Consider the following 18,975-nt stretch of genomic DNA (forward strand, 5'->3'; position numbering starts at 1 on the left):
AATAGTCTTTAAAACAGTCCAAATTAAGTGAATAGCTTCAGAGAGATTAAAGCTTCAATATGGAAAACTTATATGAACGTCAGTGTGATATTCCTGACCACCGAGTACCAAATGCAAACTAGAAAGAGCAGCTTTCTCCTAATATTACAGGCCTCTCGACTAACCTTTTGTCACGGTTGCACCAGCGCAAAAGTTAGGTGCACCCAAATTTTTCAGCCGCATCTCTTCGCTTAATTACTGTCCATAAGTTACTGTATTTTTCGGACCATAAGGCACATTAAGCGAAACAAAACAGTCAGATGAGTCAAACTTTACTCAACTCATTCTTTTTGCTTCCTCCACTTCCGTAACATTGATTCATTAATGTTGAATTCTCTCACAGCTGCTCTATTCCCATGTTCTGCTGCGTGACTGATAGAGTTTGAAATCAGCTTCGTAAGTATGTCTCCGAACAGGTGCCATTTTGTGGTCCTTATACACACACCATAATATAATATTATGTTGAAGCACAGTACGTATCACTCCACGAGGCTCCTGACTACAGTAGCTGTAATGCTCCAACAATCCATCAAGCGGTGCGGCTTCGTAGCTTAGCAAAGTCGTGCTAAAATGTTTTGACAGATTTTTGAGCGCCGTGTAGCACATAACATCAGTTCGAGGTCAGTAAGCACAACCAGAATTCATACATAAGGCGCACTTTTGAGGACATTAAAGGATTTTAAGTGCACCTTATACTCCGAAAAATACAGTACTGAACATGTTCTTGTGCTTCACTGAGCTGAAATTTAAACTTAAAATATTACAAGATGTATCAAATAAAAAGAAAGTCCAAATTAAAAGTGCCTCAAAGGCTTCGAACTGAACATCTCAATATCTGAACATCTTACCGTGGGCGTGGGCATCTGAGAGGCTCCGCCCTTGACTATCTCTGATTAGTTTACACCACGATATGGGCATAATGCATGTCTGCTGTTGACCACACAGAGACTTTCACAGTTTCAGAGACTGTTTTTTTTTTCTTTTTACTGAACAGCTGGTCGAGTAAACTGCTGGATTTTTTTTTTGAGAAGTCGCACTCTAGAGCCCTGTATTACATCCAAAATTTGTGAGGTTTTTTTTTTCCACATTTTTCCAAGCGTTCATTTTTAAAACATTCATATTGATGTACAGACCAATGACAGAAGGGACCTGAAGGTTTCCTGTGGAATTATCTTGTCAGGTAAACCCGAGGTGGCTGTTGGACTAACATGGAATCAGGATGTTTAGTGCAGGGAAAGATATGATGGAAGAACTGAGATGAATCTGAACTCTCTGCCAGACTATGCACAAAGTAAAACGTATGAAGAAAATGGCAGATTAATAATCATCGACTTCTTCTGGTGATCATCAGAACAAGTAAAACACACTGGTCCTTTTCACAAACTAATATTAGAGAAAATATGCAGCATGCTAAACGGCCCGCTTATCAGGCTGTGCACGGTGTTCGGACGGGGGAAGTGCCTGGCGGGTTGCACCCATTGCACTCAAGCTGCGACGGTAAATAGTTTAGCAGGGGGAGACGAGGTCTATTTTTATCGCAGCAGACAGACGGAGGAGACACACTGGCAGGCTGACGCACAGGTTGAGGCTTCGGGGAGAGACGGCCAATCAGGCTCCGAGACGGACAGGGACGCAGCCAATCAGGTGGACGGGCAGACAGGTGGACACAGATGCAAACAGACAGGCTGTTACAAACCAGGAGGAAGAAATATCAGTGCCCACAGCACGTTTTACTGTGGCTTTAGTGTTCCTGCAGGGCCGGCGTGGGCACATATCAGCTGTTAGTCAGTTAATCAACGAATCAATCAGAAGAAATGTTCATAAAGACAAAAATATCTGAAGACTTCCACCAGCGCACAAGATGTCTCATTTTGTAGTTTTTCTTTGTTGTGTGTGGCTGCAGAGTGAATCTATCGAGGTTTCAGGCAAACACTTTAATGATTATGAGGCTGCGGTTTGAAGTGCTGTTGAGAAATTACGATCTGTCCCGGTTCTCGTTCCGGGCCGTAAAACAAACAGCACATTAAAGAGTGAAGCCTCCTCTAATATTTTATTCTAATCTTGCATTAACAGCGCATTAATGCAGCTGTTTCTTCGCTTTGGCTGCGTCTCATGCTTACATTAGCCGATCTTTTCATTACCTGTCTCACTGTGACTAAAGTGGTCTGCATGAGAACCCTGACCCAAACACGAGGCCCTAATGGAGTTTTATTAAAGGTCAAAGAAAGTATTTTCTTCCTCTTTCCAGGCAGATCGATCCATGTTTGGAAAATGTAAAGTTAAAGATGGATCCAGCTTTTCTGAGTTCACCTGTAACAGGTTTAAGCTGTTTCTACGTGCAGACCAGGTGCTGCACACAAAGTGTTTTGGTTCATAAAGCAGAATTTTCACAGGTGGAAATTTAGTTTTTTGTCATGTTTTGTGCATTTATGTAACAGGACAGATGAGTCGTGAGGAGGCGAGCGGGGGAGAAGTTTGGTGTGCAGATTGGAGGCAGAGGGTTGATATTTTGATAAATATGTTAAATTAAGTGCTCGTCACAGAATACATTTATATATTAACTGCTGCAGAATGACTACATACATCAGCAGGCCTGAACAGATTCACCTGTATTTGATTAGAGTTGGGCATAAACAGCTTGGTTGGCTCTTTTTCACCATGATACGGTCGGTCATTATTATTATCATTATTACAGCTAAAAGGAGAGCTTGATACAAACGGCTGACGAAGATGAGTTCATGGTCATTTTTCAAGCATAAACTCTAAGTACAGAAAAACTTCCACCATTAGAAATGAGATAATTTCCTGCTTTTTTGAGAAAGATGTCACACAAAGATGGCTGTAGCACAGTCCTCCACTAATAAACAAATAGACAGATTAATTTATGTATTAAAAAAGAGTTATATCCAGCCATGGTCTTAACTGAGGAGCGGGGTTTGTCCGGCCTAACTGTTGTTTTATGAGTTCATCGAGTTCCTCCCATAAACTGTATTTAAAAGCTGGATGTTTGTCATTGTTATCCGTATTTTTAAACCTCAGTTCAGGATTGTTTTGTGCCTCCATGTTGACTTTTTCCTTTTTTTTATTTGTTTAATTAAAAGTATGAATTTGACAGCTATAATTTAGTGCAGCAGGTAAAGGATTACTAAAACGTCCTCTGTTGTATCATCAGATATTTGCATTAAAATGTTTCAGAAGCAGAAACGCTGTCCAAACGTTTCGTTTATTTCTGCTGTAAAGTTGGATGTTTTAACGTGGGACTGACTCGCTGCTGGAGCCTCCAGTGGACATTAGAGGAACTGCAGTTTTTGGCTTAATTTAGTCAACGTTGTGGAGACATGAAGATAAAAATGTGGCATTTTTTGGCATTTTTGAGCCAACTGAAGACGAGTTTTGGCATCCTAATATCTGCCCTCGCATCCTCCTCTGAGTATCTCAGAGAACAGTCACGATTTTCTGCTAAAAATGGTATGAAAACATGATTTCTTCTGCTAAAATATCTGATCATGCTGTCTAATGTTCATCTAAACACCGTGTTTAATCAAAGCTCAGTGGAAGTGCTCATGTTGCGTCTCGTTGACAGGAGCCTGGATGTGAATCCCGGTGTCTCTGCTGTAGAGCTGCGTGCTTTGTATACATACATTTCAAAGCAGTAATCCTTTAGCCAGCAGCCTTCTTCTTCGTTTTTCATAATTTAATGTCAGAGTGAAAGATGAGTCACCTTCTGTAAGCAGGACACTTTACTGTAGGCTACACCTTCTCATCAGCGAGCCGAGCAGAGGGTGACTCAGCTCAAAGTGACTATTGACCCCTGAATAATGACTGATGCTGCTCCAGGCTGCAGAAATTAGAATTCACGCTTCATTTTGTTTTGATTTGTATTTTGTTCTCTGTCATCTTCAGAGGCCTGCGGGGGGGTTTCTGAAGCTCAGGTTCAGAATCAGCCGCCCCCCACAAGCAACAGCAGCAGCATTAAAACGGACTGCTGCCTCAGTGAGGTCTGAATCATCAGCATGCAGCGCTCACTCGCAGCCTTCATGCAAGTAAAATATGATTTAGCACCATTAAAATATTGAAATTAAAGCACTTCTCTTGTTGTTATTGTGTTACCCTCGTGGTTTTTATTTGCGCTCATATTTATGGCTTTGTTATTTTATGCTCCAGTAGCTTCATCTTACTTTCCTTCCTTCGTACTCTCCTTTTTTACTCTCCGTACCTTCCTTCCCTTAAATGTCACCTGCATTTATTCAATTCAGACCCTAAAACTGACAAAAGCATAAACAGTGAACAGCTTTTCAGTGGGTGGCAGGTCCGCTGTATCCCTGCAGAATGTGGTTATGGCTCAGAGAGACGTCGTCTGAATGTAGCATCTCCAGAACGCCCTGATGTCAGCATTAATGGAGGTTATCCGTGCCAGGTAAACTGCACTGTTGGAAATAATTTATTTTGATGCAGTTTTTTTGCAAATTGTGCACAATAGCATTTATTTTCATTTTTCCCACAGTTTATAAAAATTAGTGTTTCTTAAAAGGGTTGGAAGGGTTGGCTGGAAACTATTTTGTGCAATTTTTTCTGTGTTTACAGTTTTGAGGGATAAACCTCTGAAATTTCTGTAACTATGTGTAAAAACCAAATGATTTTCAAGTTTTTGTAGTTTATTGCACTCTTTTCCAGTTTATCTAGTTACTATGGACTTAATGCATACATGTTATTAAAATTTGTGATATAATGGTTGTATTGATGTATAGCAACTTGAAATGCTCCAATAACTGGCACTACAGCTGTTAAAAAGATAAAGATAATGGTGGGCTTTAAAGGGTTAATTGTCATAATGTACCACAGAGGAAACTCAGACTATCCGCAGCGAATCATCTGCCTCCATCTCGCCCTATCCCAGCATCCTCTGTGGTCTTCCTGTTTTCCTGCTTGTCAGCTCCATTTGCCCAGTAAATCCACCGTCTCTCCTCTGCACACGTCCAAACCGATTAACTTCAAATTCAAAATGAACCGCTATTTCTCCGAAAGAAAGATTTCCCAGTTCTGGTGTCTGATATTAAAATGATTTGCACATATCAGCATTTAGCACAGCGTCACGTTTCTGTCTCTGTTGCCTTCTGGCTCAGCCTCCCTCGATGAAAAGACTGTGACAGGTGTAACTTGTTGTCAGGTGTTTCCTCCTGCATGGATTGTCCACAGATATCGGGCCAGTGGGCATCTCCCATCGTTTAAACTGCCTCTCCACACCTGACAGTGAGGGCAGCCGACAGCAGACAGACATGTCTGAAACACGTCTAATTTATTTCCTTCGGTAGATGTAAAGTTACTTAGAGTTCTAGTATCTGATATTTCAGACCCTGATTGTTGAGCAGTAGGAACGTCTCTCTGTTACATACAAAAATCAACCCTTGAAGGCCATAAATCATAAATCTTTGCTCACAGGAGGAATTCTTGCCTTTTTCTTTTAAGCATAAGCAGCATTGAGGCTGTAAATGTGCCGCTGCCTGCCTCAGTCCTTCTCTCTGGATAACGGTCCGAGTATTTTGTTCATTTACTGAAAGGCGTGCCGCATGGCGTCGGAAACTCCCACAACGTCTAATGAATCACCGCTCGCCTGCTGCGAGCGAGCATTTGTCCGAGTCAGATAAGAATATGAATTAAACATGTTCACGTGTGGAGGGCTCAGTGCTGGAGGTGATTTATGCCGCTGCAGTCCCGCTGTGTGAGGCGCATACATGAAGCACGGAGGTGGTTTCGCTGTAGTTTCGCTTTCCCAACTTAGACTCTTCACAGCAGATCATCTTCCTCCATCTCCCCTTTCCTGTTCACTCACATGTGCTTTATTGTTTTAATCTCATTTAATATCCAGTATATAATAACACACGTGTTCTTGGATAAGTGCAACCAGTGACAGAAGATCCATCCAGGTTCTTCCAGTCTTAGTGGCAGTTGGCAAAGCAAGAATACTTCCCAGTGCCTCCTGAAGGATCCCGATTAGCTCCCAGGCCAGATCCCCAATGAGTTCTGGGTCCTAACTCGGGGTCTTCTCCAAACTGGACATGCCCAAAGAGTCTCCAAAGGAAGGTGTCCCGATCAGATACCCGAGCTACCTCGGAGGGTTCCTCTCGACTCTGCTCCGAGCTCCTGGAGAAAACTCATTTCGGCTGCATCTACTTGCTCTTCCGCTCATTCCCAGATCTCGTGACCAAAGTTGAGGGCTGGACTGTAGAATGATACATGGGAAATAGGAGGCTCCGCCTACACTAATCCACCTGTCAGCCTCACCTTCCACTTTTCCTGCCACATGTGAAGAACAGACAGTGATATTTGAACTCTTGAACTTCATTTTCTTGTGAGTTTCAGAGACGCTAAAAGTGTTTTTGATCAGTCCGCAGTTCAAAGAAGTATGAAAGCAGCTTAAAGTGAATTATGCATCTAACGGTCACTCGATTGTGGCTTCAGAACGCCTCCCGCTCAAGTTCTATTCACTTCCATTCAGAAAGCACCATCTTAGTAGAAATACTAAGCCTGTCATTTCTTCAGCCAGCAATTATGGCCTCCATTGATAAATTCAGACTCTCTAATATGTGTGCGCTCGTCCTGTGGGAAATTATTGGCCCATTAATTAGATTTGAAGGCTTACAGGAGGCTTTGCTGTCCGCGGCGTGGTCGTTGGTTGACAGCTGTGTGACAGAAGTCGGCCCGGACGCTGTCCTGCCTCCAGCTGATGGAGATTTTATTTAAGGGATTATTTCTTTCTACAAAGATGATTACTTTACCTGTTGTGCTGTTGTGATGGCATCACTTTGGTCTGAGGTAGAGAGGTTTGTGCTTTCAGACTGTGAAAGCTAACACCCTGCACCAGTTATCTGGTAGTTTCTGGATTCAACAGGAAATGATGGCTCCGAACAAAAGCTGCAACTCTGAGCTCTTCAGTGAAAACACCGGGTGGCACTCGGTCCATCTGTGGGTTAGAGTGCAGGCTGGATAAAAGCCCAGAGAGGGTATCATGTCAGAACGAGACCTCGTAAAGCAGAAGGACACATGGGCTGTGAATTTGACGGGGACTCGGTTTCAGTTCAGAGACAAAGAAAATCTTTAAGTCATAAATCATTGTTTTAAAATGGGGACGTGTTTAAAGTTATGGTCAGTTTAAGTGTTCAGAAAATAAATGTAAGTGAATGTAACATCCTCTGAAGTGATGAAAACGTGTGTGTGTGTGTGTGTGTGTGTGTGTGTGTGTGTGTGTGTGTGTGTGTGTGTGTGTGTGCTCACCCAGCAGCTGCCAGCTCAGAGGAAGCAGTTTGAATTAAATAATTCACTAGCTGCTATTATACAACAATTACTACACTTCCATCAAAGCTCTGAACACACACACACACACACAGACGTACACAACCACATGGATGCACATGTATGAGGACTCACAGACACAGTGACCGGTGCAGTACGGGGTCCTCAGAGGCCTCACAGAAGCAGAAAGTTCAGTATTTCAGTGCGTGTGGATTTAAAATGATCGTAGCGAGGCGCTCGGAGGACAACTTCAAAGAGGCGTTGAGATCTGAATCAGGTGTGTCGGAGGCCTGACTCACGCTCATTGATGAGGACGAGGACAGCTGCACACAGCTGCACACACCATCAGTTGCTGTTGTTGTACTTTTTTCATCTCTGCCCGGATGGCTCATGCACGGTCGCATGCACTGCAGTTAAAACGTGTAGGCAGGCAGCTCTGCTCAGTGACAACACATTGCAGGCCACATGGACTTTTGCTTTTTGCAACTTGGACCCGAGCAGACTGTTATTTCCATTCGAAGCAAAGGATAGCCTTGTGTTACTGGCATGTTTTTAGAAAAGCACCAAGGGGAGTAAAGAGGAGTACAGCTGACAGCTGGGCTCAAATAACAGTAACATATTTCAGGAAACACCTCTAAGGACTATAATTTCACTCATTTTCCTCCTTTATTTTGTTCTTCCTCTATCGGCTGGTTAATTCTGGATGTACTGACCCTGTTTCCAGCTGCTCCTGCAATGGATGACATATTAGTGGCTAACCGCGTGTTGTGGATAGGCTGATCTCATCCATCAGTTCATCCTGTGGCTTATCCAGGTCCAGCTCGTGGGTGCCGCAGTCTAACCCTCAGTTTGTGACCATAAATGAGGGTAAGAGATCGATTAGTTTGACCAGTAAATCGACAGCTTTGCTTTCATGCTCAGCAAAAATAAAAATTACTTTATCCTCTGCTTCTGGTAGATTTTCTTTAATATCTTAACCAAAGGAAAACTTTGCTTCACATTTGTCTTTGAGCGATGCAAACACTGGAACAGAAAATAAACGCACTGGCTCTACTTGAGCTCTCAAAGTGCTTTTTTACAACATGACTCATTCGCTTTTTTCTGCGCCTGAGTGCTTTCAGTCTAACATTAAACACTCTGATGGAACCATCAGAGAGAAACTTAGACTTCAGTATCTTTGGCATGCACAGCAACCAGGGATCGAACCACCAACCTTACTGTTAGTAGACGACCTGCTGCACCTCCTGACCTGCAGCTACCCACGACTGTGAAATAACGACGAGGGTGAACCGACCTTCCATACAAGCGACTGAAGCAGCTACAAATAAATGGATATGCTGATTGACATTTGACCTGGTAATAAATAAATTAGGTCACCTAGGCAACCAGAGCTTGGAACTCCTACAAGTGACCAGCCTTCAAAGAGATGTACGACGAGTGAATCACAGCTTTAGGGCTCACACTTGTTTCAGAGGTCTGGAAATATTTCCCGGTCCTCACAAACCAAACGGGCTCATTGTTCTCGTTCTGTCTGTAATTGCAGAGTTTAGCGTGCACGCTGCTCCTTACTGACTCGTTTCCTTCTCACAGTGAAACGTAGGCCTGCCAGATGCAGTAAGAGAGTTTGTGTTTGTTGCCCGGAGCTCAGATATGTTTCTGTTTTTTATTGCCTGAGCAGATGGGACAGGATGAAATCACATGAATCAGATTTAGATGTTTTGTTGCAGTGGAAGTTGTCATCGCCACAGATTTATTGCAGGGGAGCTTTTAATTGGATTGTAAGCAGTCAGTTTCCTCTCAGCTCACGGACCATGTGGCACTTTGTGTCTACATTTACACTTTGGATTAAAAGCAGATCGGCACAGAGTCTAAATAAGTTAGCTAAACAGCAGAATTACAGACCAGCTCTCACATCAGAAACCCTGCATCTCAAATCTAAACACATGTGAGCATCAACAGCAATTAGCTGTCCAGTAAAATTATTGATTATAATAAAAGAAAGACACGCTCATGCTGACTCATGTTTCCTCTGTTCAGACTAGAAATATGGAAGAGCATCTGTGCTTTCAGGACATATTAAACTAGCTGCACTATTTTAACTCTTTAAAATGTTATTTGATAAATAAAACCATTATTTAAAATTATGTTTACAAATTTAGATTTTTTTTATCTCTACTTTTGTTTATTATGTTTATAGTGATTTAAATATTTATCTTTGCCACATCAGTTTTACTTATTCTATCATATTTCTGACTCTTTCCTCGAAATCTTGTCATTTTAATCTCTTCAGCGTCACCTAATAATTCATTGTGTTGACTTATTGGCTTAAAAAATGACCTCACGTGCTTTGTTTAATTGCAAATATTGTAATTTAAGCATCATGTGTTATGATTTGATGCTATATAAATAAAATAATTGAACTGAAATCTCACAATTCTCCCTTTTATGGAAAAATGTTCCCAATCTGTCTCATGAGTGGTTCAATAATCTTGAATTAACGTTGGTCAAACGTCGTGTTTTTCACATACAGGTTTTATCTTGACTGACTTTAATGTAACATCTTCTTAGGTGTGTTTTCCTGCTCGACGCGTCTTCGCTGGGGGAAACGGGCTTCCATAAATGCCCTCGGTGTTGGAAAGCTGCCTGCGTCTGTGGTCGGGCAGGCGTTCGCTTTTCTGGGCCCGGACTTGCTGGGAGAGGCTGCCACGCTCTGAATTATTAATGACCTACTGTAGAGAACAGCTCAGCCTCCCCCCTCATTACCTCACCCACCTCTCGTGTCCTCTCCCTCTGAAACCTTCTGCCTCTTATCTCTCCGTGCTGCTGTTCGCTCTTTCAACAGCCTCCTTTTTATTTTTCCATCTTTTCTTCTTCCCTTCCCTCCTCTTCATTTACCCGTCTTCCTCTCTGCCTTTCCTCGCTCTCCCTCCGGAGGCTTGTGAGATTGTGTTATGTCACATTAAAGAGACAGGCGTCTGCTAAATGAAAAATACGATGTAATAAGACTCATCTGAGGAAAACTGTGGATTCAGCATCGATTTTGGATCAGTGTGAATTTGATTTTCTGGGATTCGGAGGAACTGGCACCCCAGTTTCTCTCCGGCATGTTCAATGTCTTCTTTTCACTCACCCTGAATCTTTTTGTCTGCCTACTCGTTACGCCTTTTTTCTGTGTTTTGAACTATTGTTCCAATAAATTGTGGTGTTTTGAGGCCACAGGAACATGAAACTGTTTAAATTTTGGTGATGTAAAAACTGAACCAGCTATTGGCAGCTGCATGTTGCTGCAAACCTGCTGATGTGCAGGAGTTATTGTTGAATTACTTGAACACTGAGGGAAACTTTAATGTGCGATTGTTCTCTGGGGCTGTAAGGAGAGCCTGTTTTGTAATATTTGAATATTTTGTTATGATCAAAGGTTTCCTCAGCAGGTCAGAGGGAGAACGGTGAGACCCTAGAAGGAGCGTGAATTTGAATCCAAATGGCAGCTGTCAGCTTATTGGTGGGAAGGTGGGGAGGGGCGGTGCTGCGGGCGGTGCTGTGCTGACACCATGAAACTTAAAGAAATATCTGTCTGCAATTATTTTATAAACCTGTGTGTCTAAGGCAACCAACATGACAAAATAATTAGCACACCTTTCTATTAAAGTTACACAACCTGGTTACATTTGGCCTGCGGTTCAGCACCATGGACAATACCACAGCTTTTTATTGTGCATATGCACACTGGAGAAGTCTATGATGTATGTTTATTATGTTTCTATAATTGGGAATTAGGAAGGATCTACAGAAAGTCTGTTGTAGCTCTACTGTCTAGCAGGTTAGTCCTGTGTAACCGACCTCTTCTGTCTGTGTTTCTCTCAGACGTGGCTGAAGAACTACGGCTACCTGCTGCCTCACGACGTTCGGACATCAGACCTGCGGCAGGAGAAGGCCATGCAGTCTGCCGTGGCCGCCATGCAGCGCTTCTACGGCATCCCTGTGACGGGAGTGTTGGATGAGACGACTATCGAGTGAGTAATCGGGACGTTTCCGTAAAAGTGGAAAAGGCAGGGCACTCCTCGTGCAGGCGGGGACCGTTGCATCATGAAGAGCATGTGGTGTAACATCTTGGCCAAATCAAACATGCGTATCATAAAAAATGAGATTTCCATACCAGATCAGTCGGAGGTAGATTTAAAAGCCTTCGGTGCTGTTGGAAAATCTGTTACTGTTGGTCAAACACGAAGGACGAGGAAAGGGGGAAGGCATGTTCGCAGGCAGCGAGAGAGAAATCTGTCAATCCTGTTACTGTCAGTTTTCATCTCTTGGCCCTGTTCAGAAAAGCTGTCATGATAATGTGTATTCAATAATCAGTAAATATTTTATTAATGCACATGATGATATTTTAATACACCTTAAATTACTGTGTAAATGTTCCTTTTGTATGGCTAACACACAAACGACACACACTACATTATACTATATGATATTATTTCTTTGCAACTTTGCTCATTTCTCAATAAGTGAATCTTTATTTTTATTCACAGTCCAAAAAAATACTTTTTGTTAATCTGGGTTTTGGTGCTCCTCACTTCATCCTCTACCTGAAACAAAACGGTAGCTCCTGCGCCTTTAAGGCTCTGCTCCATGAAAGCCTGCTGTGTTCTGATTGGCTAGCTTCCAGAAACCTACTGAGGGGCAGCAGCCACTGCCTGTGAGCTATGCTGCTTGACTTTGGTGTGTCTGTAGCAGTGATCTCCAAACGATGGACCACACTTACATTTACCATTGAATATTTCCACTTAAGGAGAAACAGAAAAGCTTCATTTTCTGATCACTAACGTGACCACCCACCAGTGTAACAGTATAAACAGTTTAAAGTGTTACACTCTTCTGTTTTTGCTAACCTGAGCCTCTTTAGCTGCACTGCATTTACTAGCTTGTCTCTGACGGCGTCCGCCTGCTGTTTGCTGCTGAGCGCGTCGTCTGAAGCTGTTCTTCAGATGTTTTTGAAGTGTCTGAAACGACGCTGTGAAAACGATACGACTGAAGCAGAATGTAAAGCGTGAGCCAGAAATTCGAAACAATGATTTAAAGAATCCGAAGGAGCTCTGCGAAGCTGAGCGTTGACCCCCTTTTGACATTTCACAGACACTTAATCCATCCAGAAGCAATCAGCCTCACTGCTTTCAATTTAAATGTGTTTCCTCTGCTTCAGCACACAAACTGCTCTCCACAAGTGAATCTGCTTCCTGTGGGTGCTGCTCATCCTCACATCATCTTCAACAGTCTGCTTTTTAAAATGTTTTAGCAGAAATCTAATGGCTGTCGTTATGTTCCAAGAGTTCTTTGGAAGATCATGCATCTCCATTAAACTCAAAGATTATCAGTCTTATCACTCCCCGATATTCAGTGATCAGTTCTAAATGTTACAGAGTTAAAGCGCTGAGCAGCACGAGAGGCGGGTGCCTAAAAGTCACCAACGCTCTCCCAGCTCGATAACTGCTTCCAAACGTCCTCTACACTTAACATCAGCATAAAAACTGTGTCCCGGGAGCTTCCGAGCACATCCTGTATGTCATTCTTATTTATGATGGGAAAAAGCAAAGCTTCCTAAGGAAGAGTTGGTAACCAGAGCGTCAGCAAACATTCGAAAATATCTCAGCACACTTGGTTGTAAAACGCTGCCCCCTGGTGATAACAGTTTTAGATCAATTCTGTAGTTTCATTACCAAAAGTACTTTTAAATGGCCTCACAGTGAAGTGGTTTACACGTAGTTTACATTAACATGTGAAAGCACCCAGGTTCAAGCGTCCAGTGAAATCGATTCTTTAAAAAATGTGTCAAAGCAAATATGTGAAACTACCGGCTGTGGTGCGCTGCTTTGGTGAATAATGAACAGCTAAGAGAAACTAAAAATGGCACTGATGATTAGCAGACATGAGATAGTTTAGTTGGTCCTGTAACTGCAAATGCAAAACTAATTCATAACCATCTCCAGCCGTGTCTCCCCTAAAAACAAAGCTGCTTCCAATAAACACGGTTCACTGAAATTGTTGTTTTGTCCCTGTTTAGCTGAAACCATCCAGTCTGTGCCAAAACACGAACATTTTGCTGTTGTGTTCAGGTGGATGAGGAGACCTCGCTGTGGCGTCCCAGATCATCCTCACACCAGCCGGCGGCAGAGGAACAAACGCTACGCGCTGACGGGACAGAAGTGGAGAGATAAAAGGATCTCGTACAGGTGTGCATACCTGACTTCATTTTCCATAATGAGCTCTAAGATGGCAGTAACTGAGCGCTCTGAGCTAACACAGCTATTAAAGAGGCCGGCACATGTTAATGGGATCCTGAGTGAGTGTTTCTTTTTCTTAATTCTCTGTTTCCATCTTCATCCTCCTTCTTTCTCTCCCAGCCTGGGCTTAATGTAAATTAGCTGCGTCCCAGGGTACCCTGAACACATCACGTATCCATACATTACATCCACCCACCCACATCTCTCCGTCTTTACTTCTTTGTGGACGTACAGTAAAACCCTCGGCTGTGTGATCCAACCAGCAGCTCGGCCGTGTAATGTGGGTCTAATGCAGATTAGAGCCGTCCCACGGGACTCTGAACCCATCCCAGCTCCTGCCCACTTTTTTTCTCTTCTGTCTCTCTCTTTGTCTCCTACTTTAGTTCTCTCTGCTTCTTTTCCCCGACTGCGTCTCTCTCAAATTCAAATCCAGCTTCAGTGCCACGAATCAAACTGAAACAGTACTTGTGTATTTTCACAGTTTCTTGGTAAAAATGACCAACAGTAAGTAAACACTGCTGCCCTGAACGCCTCGTTTCCATCCTCTGTTTCTAGTTTCAGCTCTGGGGACCAAAAATCTTTTTTTAGGGAACTTTAACTGTTTGTGGCTGTTTTTAATAAACTGCCTCGTCGTAACTGTTAAAAGCAAAATGTTCCTTATTGAATGGGGCTGTGGTTAGTTTGTATTTGTGTATTTATCAGGGGCCATGAGAGGAGAAGCATAGTACCAGGTTTAGCTTGTAGGTCAGCAACAGTCAGTGTCTCGTTCTCTCTCATTGAGCTCATTTAGTATTCAGCATTCACTGCTATCTGCTACGACTTTCCAAATACTCCAGAACTCTCAGTGGTTCTGCTCGATGAGCGGCACTCATGAGTCCAGGATGAACTTTTTTTCCCTCTCATGTTTCAGTAGAAAAGGTTTCTGCAGAGCTTTAATGCAGTGAAAGACCTTCCTGTAAGTCTCAGTGACATCACAGCATCCTCCATTTTGATTTGAAGTGTGATGCGAGCAGCAGCCTCCTGATAGCTCCACCTTCATCCACCACGAGTTCCCTTTCGGTATCTCTTTGTAGAAATCCTTGTGTTTCTCTGTCTTTGTCATTTTCTAGCACCTCTGTGTGAATATTATTTATGTCTCTGGTTGGTTTTGTCGTATCGTGTGTTCTCGTTTCATTCTGGTTAAATTCATCGTCTCTGCTTTTCTCCCTCTCGCTGAAATTTTCCACGTCTTTGTTTAATTCTGTTCTTCTCCTGCTTCAACATCTGAGATCAAATAGTTTCTTATTTAGATGTTTGAATCCCCTTTCAGCCTCCTCTTGCTTTTCCTCCACCCCCGTCTCTCCACACCATCCCACTCAGAGTTTTATAGGTCTAATGTAAATTATGCAGCTCCCACGAGACTCTGGGCGCATCCCAGTTCTGCTGCTTTACTGGGATCCACTCTACAACGTTACATAAAACCCACAGCGTGCGATCGGCGCTATCCAGTTACCCCTTACTGCATCTGAGTCTCCTCGGGCCTCCTCGTGTTTCACCTGTTATCTGCTGTCGCATTCTCGCAGTGTTGTCTTCAGCTCGGCTGCCGTCGCTCGAGCCGTTTGCTCCAATCATTTCTAACTCGATTGTTCTTCTTCCGAGGCACCGGCCCATCTCCAGAGCCAGCCAGACCAGCCTCTTCCACTCACACTCTGTGATATGGAGCCAGTGTTTAGGCTGGTTGTGTTCCATCATTTACAATCCATGCAGTATTCGTGTTCACCTGCCAAGCTGCGCTTCGGGCCACCTTACTGTCACATCCAGGATCCTTTGCATGAATTATGGGCGTACCTTCACTGAAAGTGCAGGAGCTGAGCTTAAGCTTCCAATGCTTCATTAACTGGAACTGGAGAAACTATGAATGATCTTTGCAGCTCTGCAGGTTGAATGTGAGCAGCCCTTTGCTAAAACCCGAGTATCACGAACTTGTTGTTTTCATTCGGACTGCAGAACGTTTCCATCTCACACACAGAATTACAGGATAGTTTCTCTGAAGGAGACAAAACTGCTCTTAAACGATGAAGAATCTAACGCTGGTTACAGGTCTGTCTGTTCCAGAGAGATTCTGGTTTGCAGCCCTTTGAATGTGAGAAATGAACTGAGCGGTTCCAGACTCATTTGTATTTATGCATTGATCTGAAGATGTCAGGCTGACTGAGCCACTGTAGCAGTAATTTTAGCTCAGATAAAACTGTAAGATGTTCCAAGCACTTAGTGAGATTTTACTCTTTATTGTAGCTAAAAAGGAAATGTTATTTATCCAGGGTCAAATCACAACAACAGTCACCTCAAGGCGCTTTATATTGTAAGGTAGACCCTACAATAATACATACAGAGAAAAACCCAACAATCATATGACCCCCTATGAGCAAGCACTTTGGTGACAGTGGGAAGGAAAAACTCCCTTTTAACAGGAAGAAACCTCCAGCAGAACCAGGCTCAGGGAGGGGCGGGGCCATCTGCTGTGATTGGTTGGGGTGAGAGAAGGAAGACAGGATGAAGACATGCTGTGGAAGAGAGACAGAGATTAATAATAAACGCTAAAGGTTTAGATTTAAGGCGTTGAATCATCCAGAGGAGCTGCTTTTGGAAACTCAGCATACGTGTACATCTACACAACAACTCCAGAGAGCAGCTCCCACACAGTGTGCTCCTAACCTGATTTTGCTCTGTGTGTATCCAACACATACCCGGCTCACATGCTGCATCAAAACAATACGATATGAAGGTGGTTGCCGTTCAGTGCGCTTACCTGAGTGACAGCGATGAGCTCAGACAGGAGGATTTTTTCTGCCTCTGCTCTGCATTAAGAGGAATTTCAGGGCTGCGTGTCGATACTGTAGCTGCAGGATTATGCAACTGTGCATCTCCAAGTGAAAATTTCCACTAAAGCCTCCGTGCAGGAGGTGGATATTAAGAAGAGTAGAGAAGGCTGGAAAGAAGAAGAAAATACAAGTGAAGGCCAAAGGAAGTTGAGAGAGCACTCAGAAGAATGATGTTTTCCCTTTTATGCCGTTGCCTCTGCAACTAAGCAAATTCATTAAAAGCCAGTCAAAGGACAGAAACAAAAGAAGAGAATAACTGCATTTAGAGCTGCTCCGACTGAGCTCAGCGATGGATTGCAATCAGATAAAGATGTTAAAGCTCCTCTAAAGGATGAATCCCTTCAGTCGTGTAGAAATTCGTGTTCTTTGTGAAGTATTTCCATAAATTCTGATCCGTATATTAGTGAAGTATCCAGACAGCTGCTGAAACCTTTTCCATGAACTTTGATCCAGACGGTGAATTCCCAGATTCATGTGACTCTTCCCTGACATTTGAACTTATTAAATAATTCAGAATTCAACATTTGGTCAGACGTTTGGTGATTTTGCATTATGGCTTCTTTTCTCATTCTCTTGTGGTGCTTTGTTGGTTATTGTTATTATTATTAATCTATGTTCAGTTATTCTTGCTAAGAGATTAGTTCTTAGGTTTGTGTGTCGTGTTTAGTGTAGGTTTAGTTCTGTGTCTAGTCTGCGTCTTTGTGTAATGGTTTCTTGTTTCCTGTTTTATTGTGAAAGTCCGTGTCTTATGTGAGTGTATTCAGTTTTGCCTCCCTTGTCTCATCTCGTCAATCTCTTCCAGCTGTGTTCCCCAGCTGTGTGTAATCTCCCTGTTCTTCTGTGTGTATTTAAGTCGTGTCTTCTTATATTCTAGTCGCTGGTCTGTCTGCTTATCTCCTGTGAATCAGCTGTGTGTGTCTCCCTGTTATCAACCTTCATTGCTTCCGCTCACCCTTGTTCGTGTTTAGTAGTTTATTTTTTTCCAGTATAGTTTAGTTCTGTTTGCCATCTTCTACTCGTGTCTTATTTTTACAATAAAACTCCTTCACACCTCAACGAGTGCCTGCACTTGGATCCTCCTTTATTTTTCTCCACAGGGTTCATCCCTTTCACTGTGACATAAAATGTTTTCGCAGCACACATATTCATGCTCCCTTCAGGATTTATCCTTCTCACTTTGCACCATCAGCAGGTAGATATTAAATTATTCCAAATGAAAATCATTTTTGTGCCTGATCTTCTCTTTGGTGTTTGCAAATTGTGCTAAAGCTAAGCTAACCACCTCAGGCTGCTTTAGCTAAAATTATTTTACCTCGTTCAGTAACTTAAACAGTCTGATTGTACTTACTGTACATCGTCCTGCAGCTAATGCTAATGCTCGCCTACATCTTAAAAATGTTGTGGATGATGGAGGAAAGTATTGGCTGTAGGAAAGAAATATGTTAAGGATATGTTTAAAATAGAGGCTATAAACACAGATGATAACAGAGTGGACATGCAGTACTATGCAGATGCCTCATTCCTTTATATCCTGCTGGTAAAACAGGAATGTCTTCAAGTATATTTGGGAATAGTTCTCCAGGCATTCTGAGGGACATCCAAAGCTCTCCTTTGGATGTTTCAGCTTCTTGTTCTGCTTCAGGAGTGTTGAGGTCCGGGCTCTGTGGAGGCCAATCCATGACTGACAGTGTTCCACTGTGTGTTTTATATAAAGGTATGCTTTTATGGCACAGGCCGTGTGTTTGGGATCATTGTCATGTTGAAAAATGAAGCTGGTGCCAATCAGATGTTTCCAGATGTTTCTGCATGGTGGATAAAAATCTGATGTTAAGGTTCTGTGTTTAGAATTCATTAGTTGTCCAGCACCACTGGCTGACAGACAAACCGTGAGTGAGCCGTGAGAGAGCCTCCACCCTGTGGGAAGAAATTGCTAATTGTTAATTGCAAACTATAGTGACCTGTCAGCATTGTCGATTTGGGTTTTTCCCTTTTAAGGATTCCGTTTCCGATTCTCCAAAGAACTCCTGGAGTCATCTTCTCTGATTTCCTCTTTTTCTCGCCCATTACCTGAAATCTGTGCAGCACATTTCATTATCTAAATGCATTAAATGTGTGAGACTACAGTGTCTGCATATCCAACCGAGTGCTAGACGTGTGTGTGTGTGTGTGTGTGTGTGTGTGTGTGTGTGTGTGTGTGTGTGTGTGTGTGTCAGACAGTATGCCATCTGTGTGTTTTGGCCACAGGTCATTTGGCCAGTTTCACTGCTGTAACGTTACACACCATTTACTCAAATCATACAACTGCTACCTAGCTGTCTGTCTCACACACACACACACACACACACACACACACACACACACACACACACACACACACACACACACACTAATCACCAGGCTTTAGGGTGGGAGTTGGATTTATAAATAAACTTCGTAGAGGATTTGCAGGCACAGTTATGAAATGCAGTAAAATCTCCTCAGACGTGCTTCTGTCCACTTCAGACAGA

General features: G+C 42.9%; 1 protein-coding gene across 1 annotated transcript in view; it reads left to right on the plus strand.

The window, feature by feature from the left end:
- mmp24 (matrix metallopeptidase 24) overlaps window positions 1–18,975 on the plus strand; it is a 73,314-nt gene that overhangs the window by 16,743 nt on the left and 37,596 nt on the right. The window contains exons 2-3 of the mRNA XM_063473323.1: window positions 11,194–11,342; window positions 13,440–13,556. Of these exons, the coding sequence (XP_063329393.1) occupies window positions 11,194–11,342; window positions 13,440–13,556 (266 nt within the window). The remainder of the gene's footprint in view (window positions 1–11,193; window positions 11,343–13,439; window positions 13,557–18,975) is intronic.

The sequence above is a fragment of the Pelmatolapia mariae genome, linkage group LG5 (assembly GCF_036321145.2).
Source record: "Pelmatolapia mariae isolate MD_Pm_ZW linkage group LG5, Pm_UMD_F_2, whole genome shotgun sequence".
Classification (NCBI taxonomy): domain Eukaryota; kingdom Metazoa; phylum Chordata; class Actinopteri; order Cichliformes; family Cichlidae; genus Pelmatolapia; species Pelmatolapia mariae.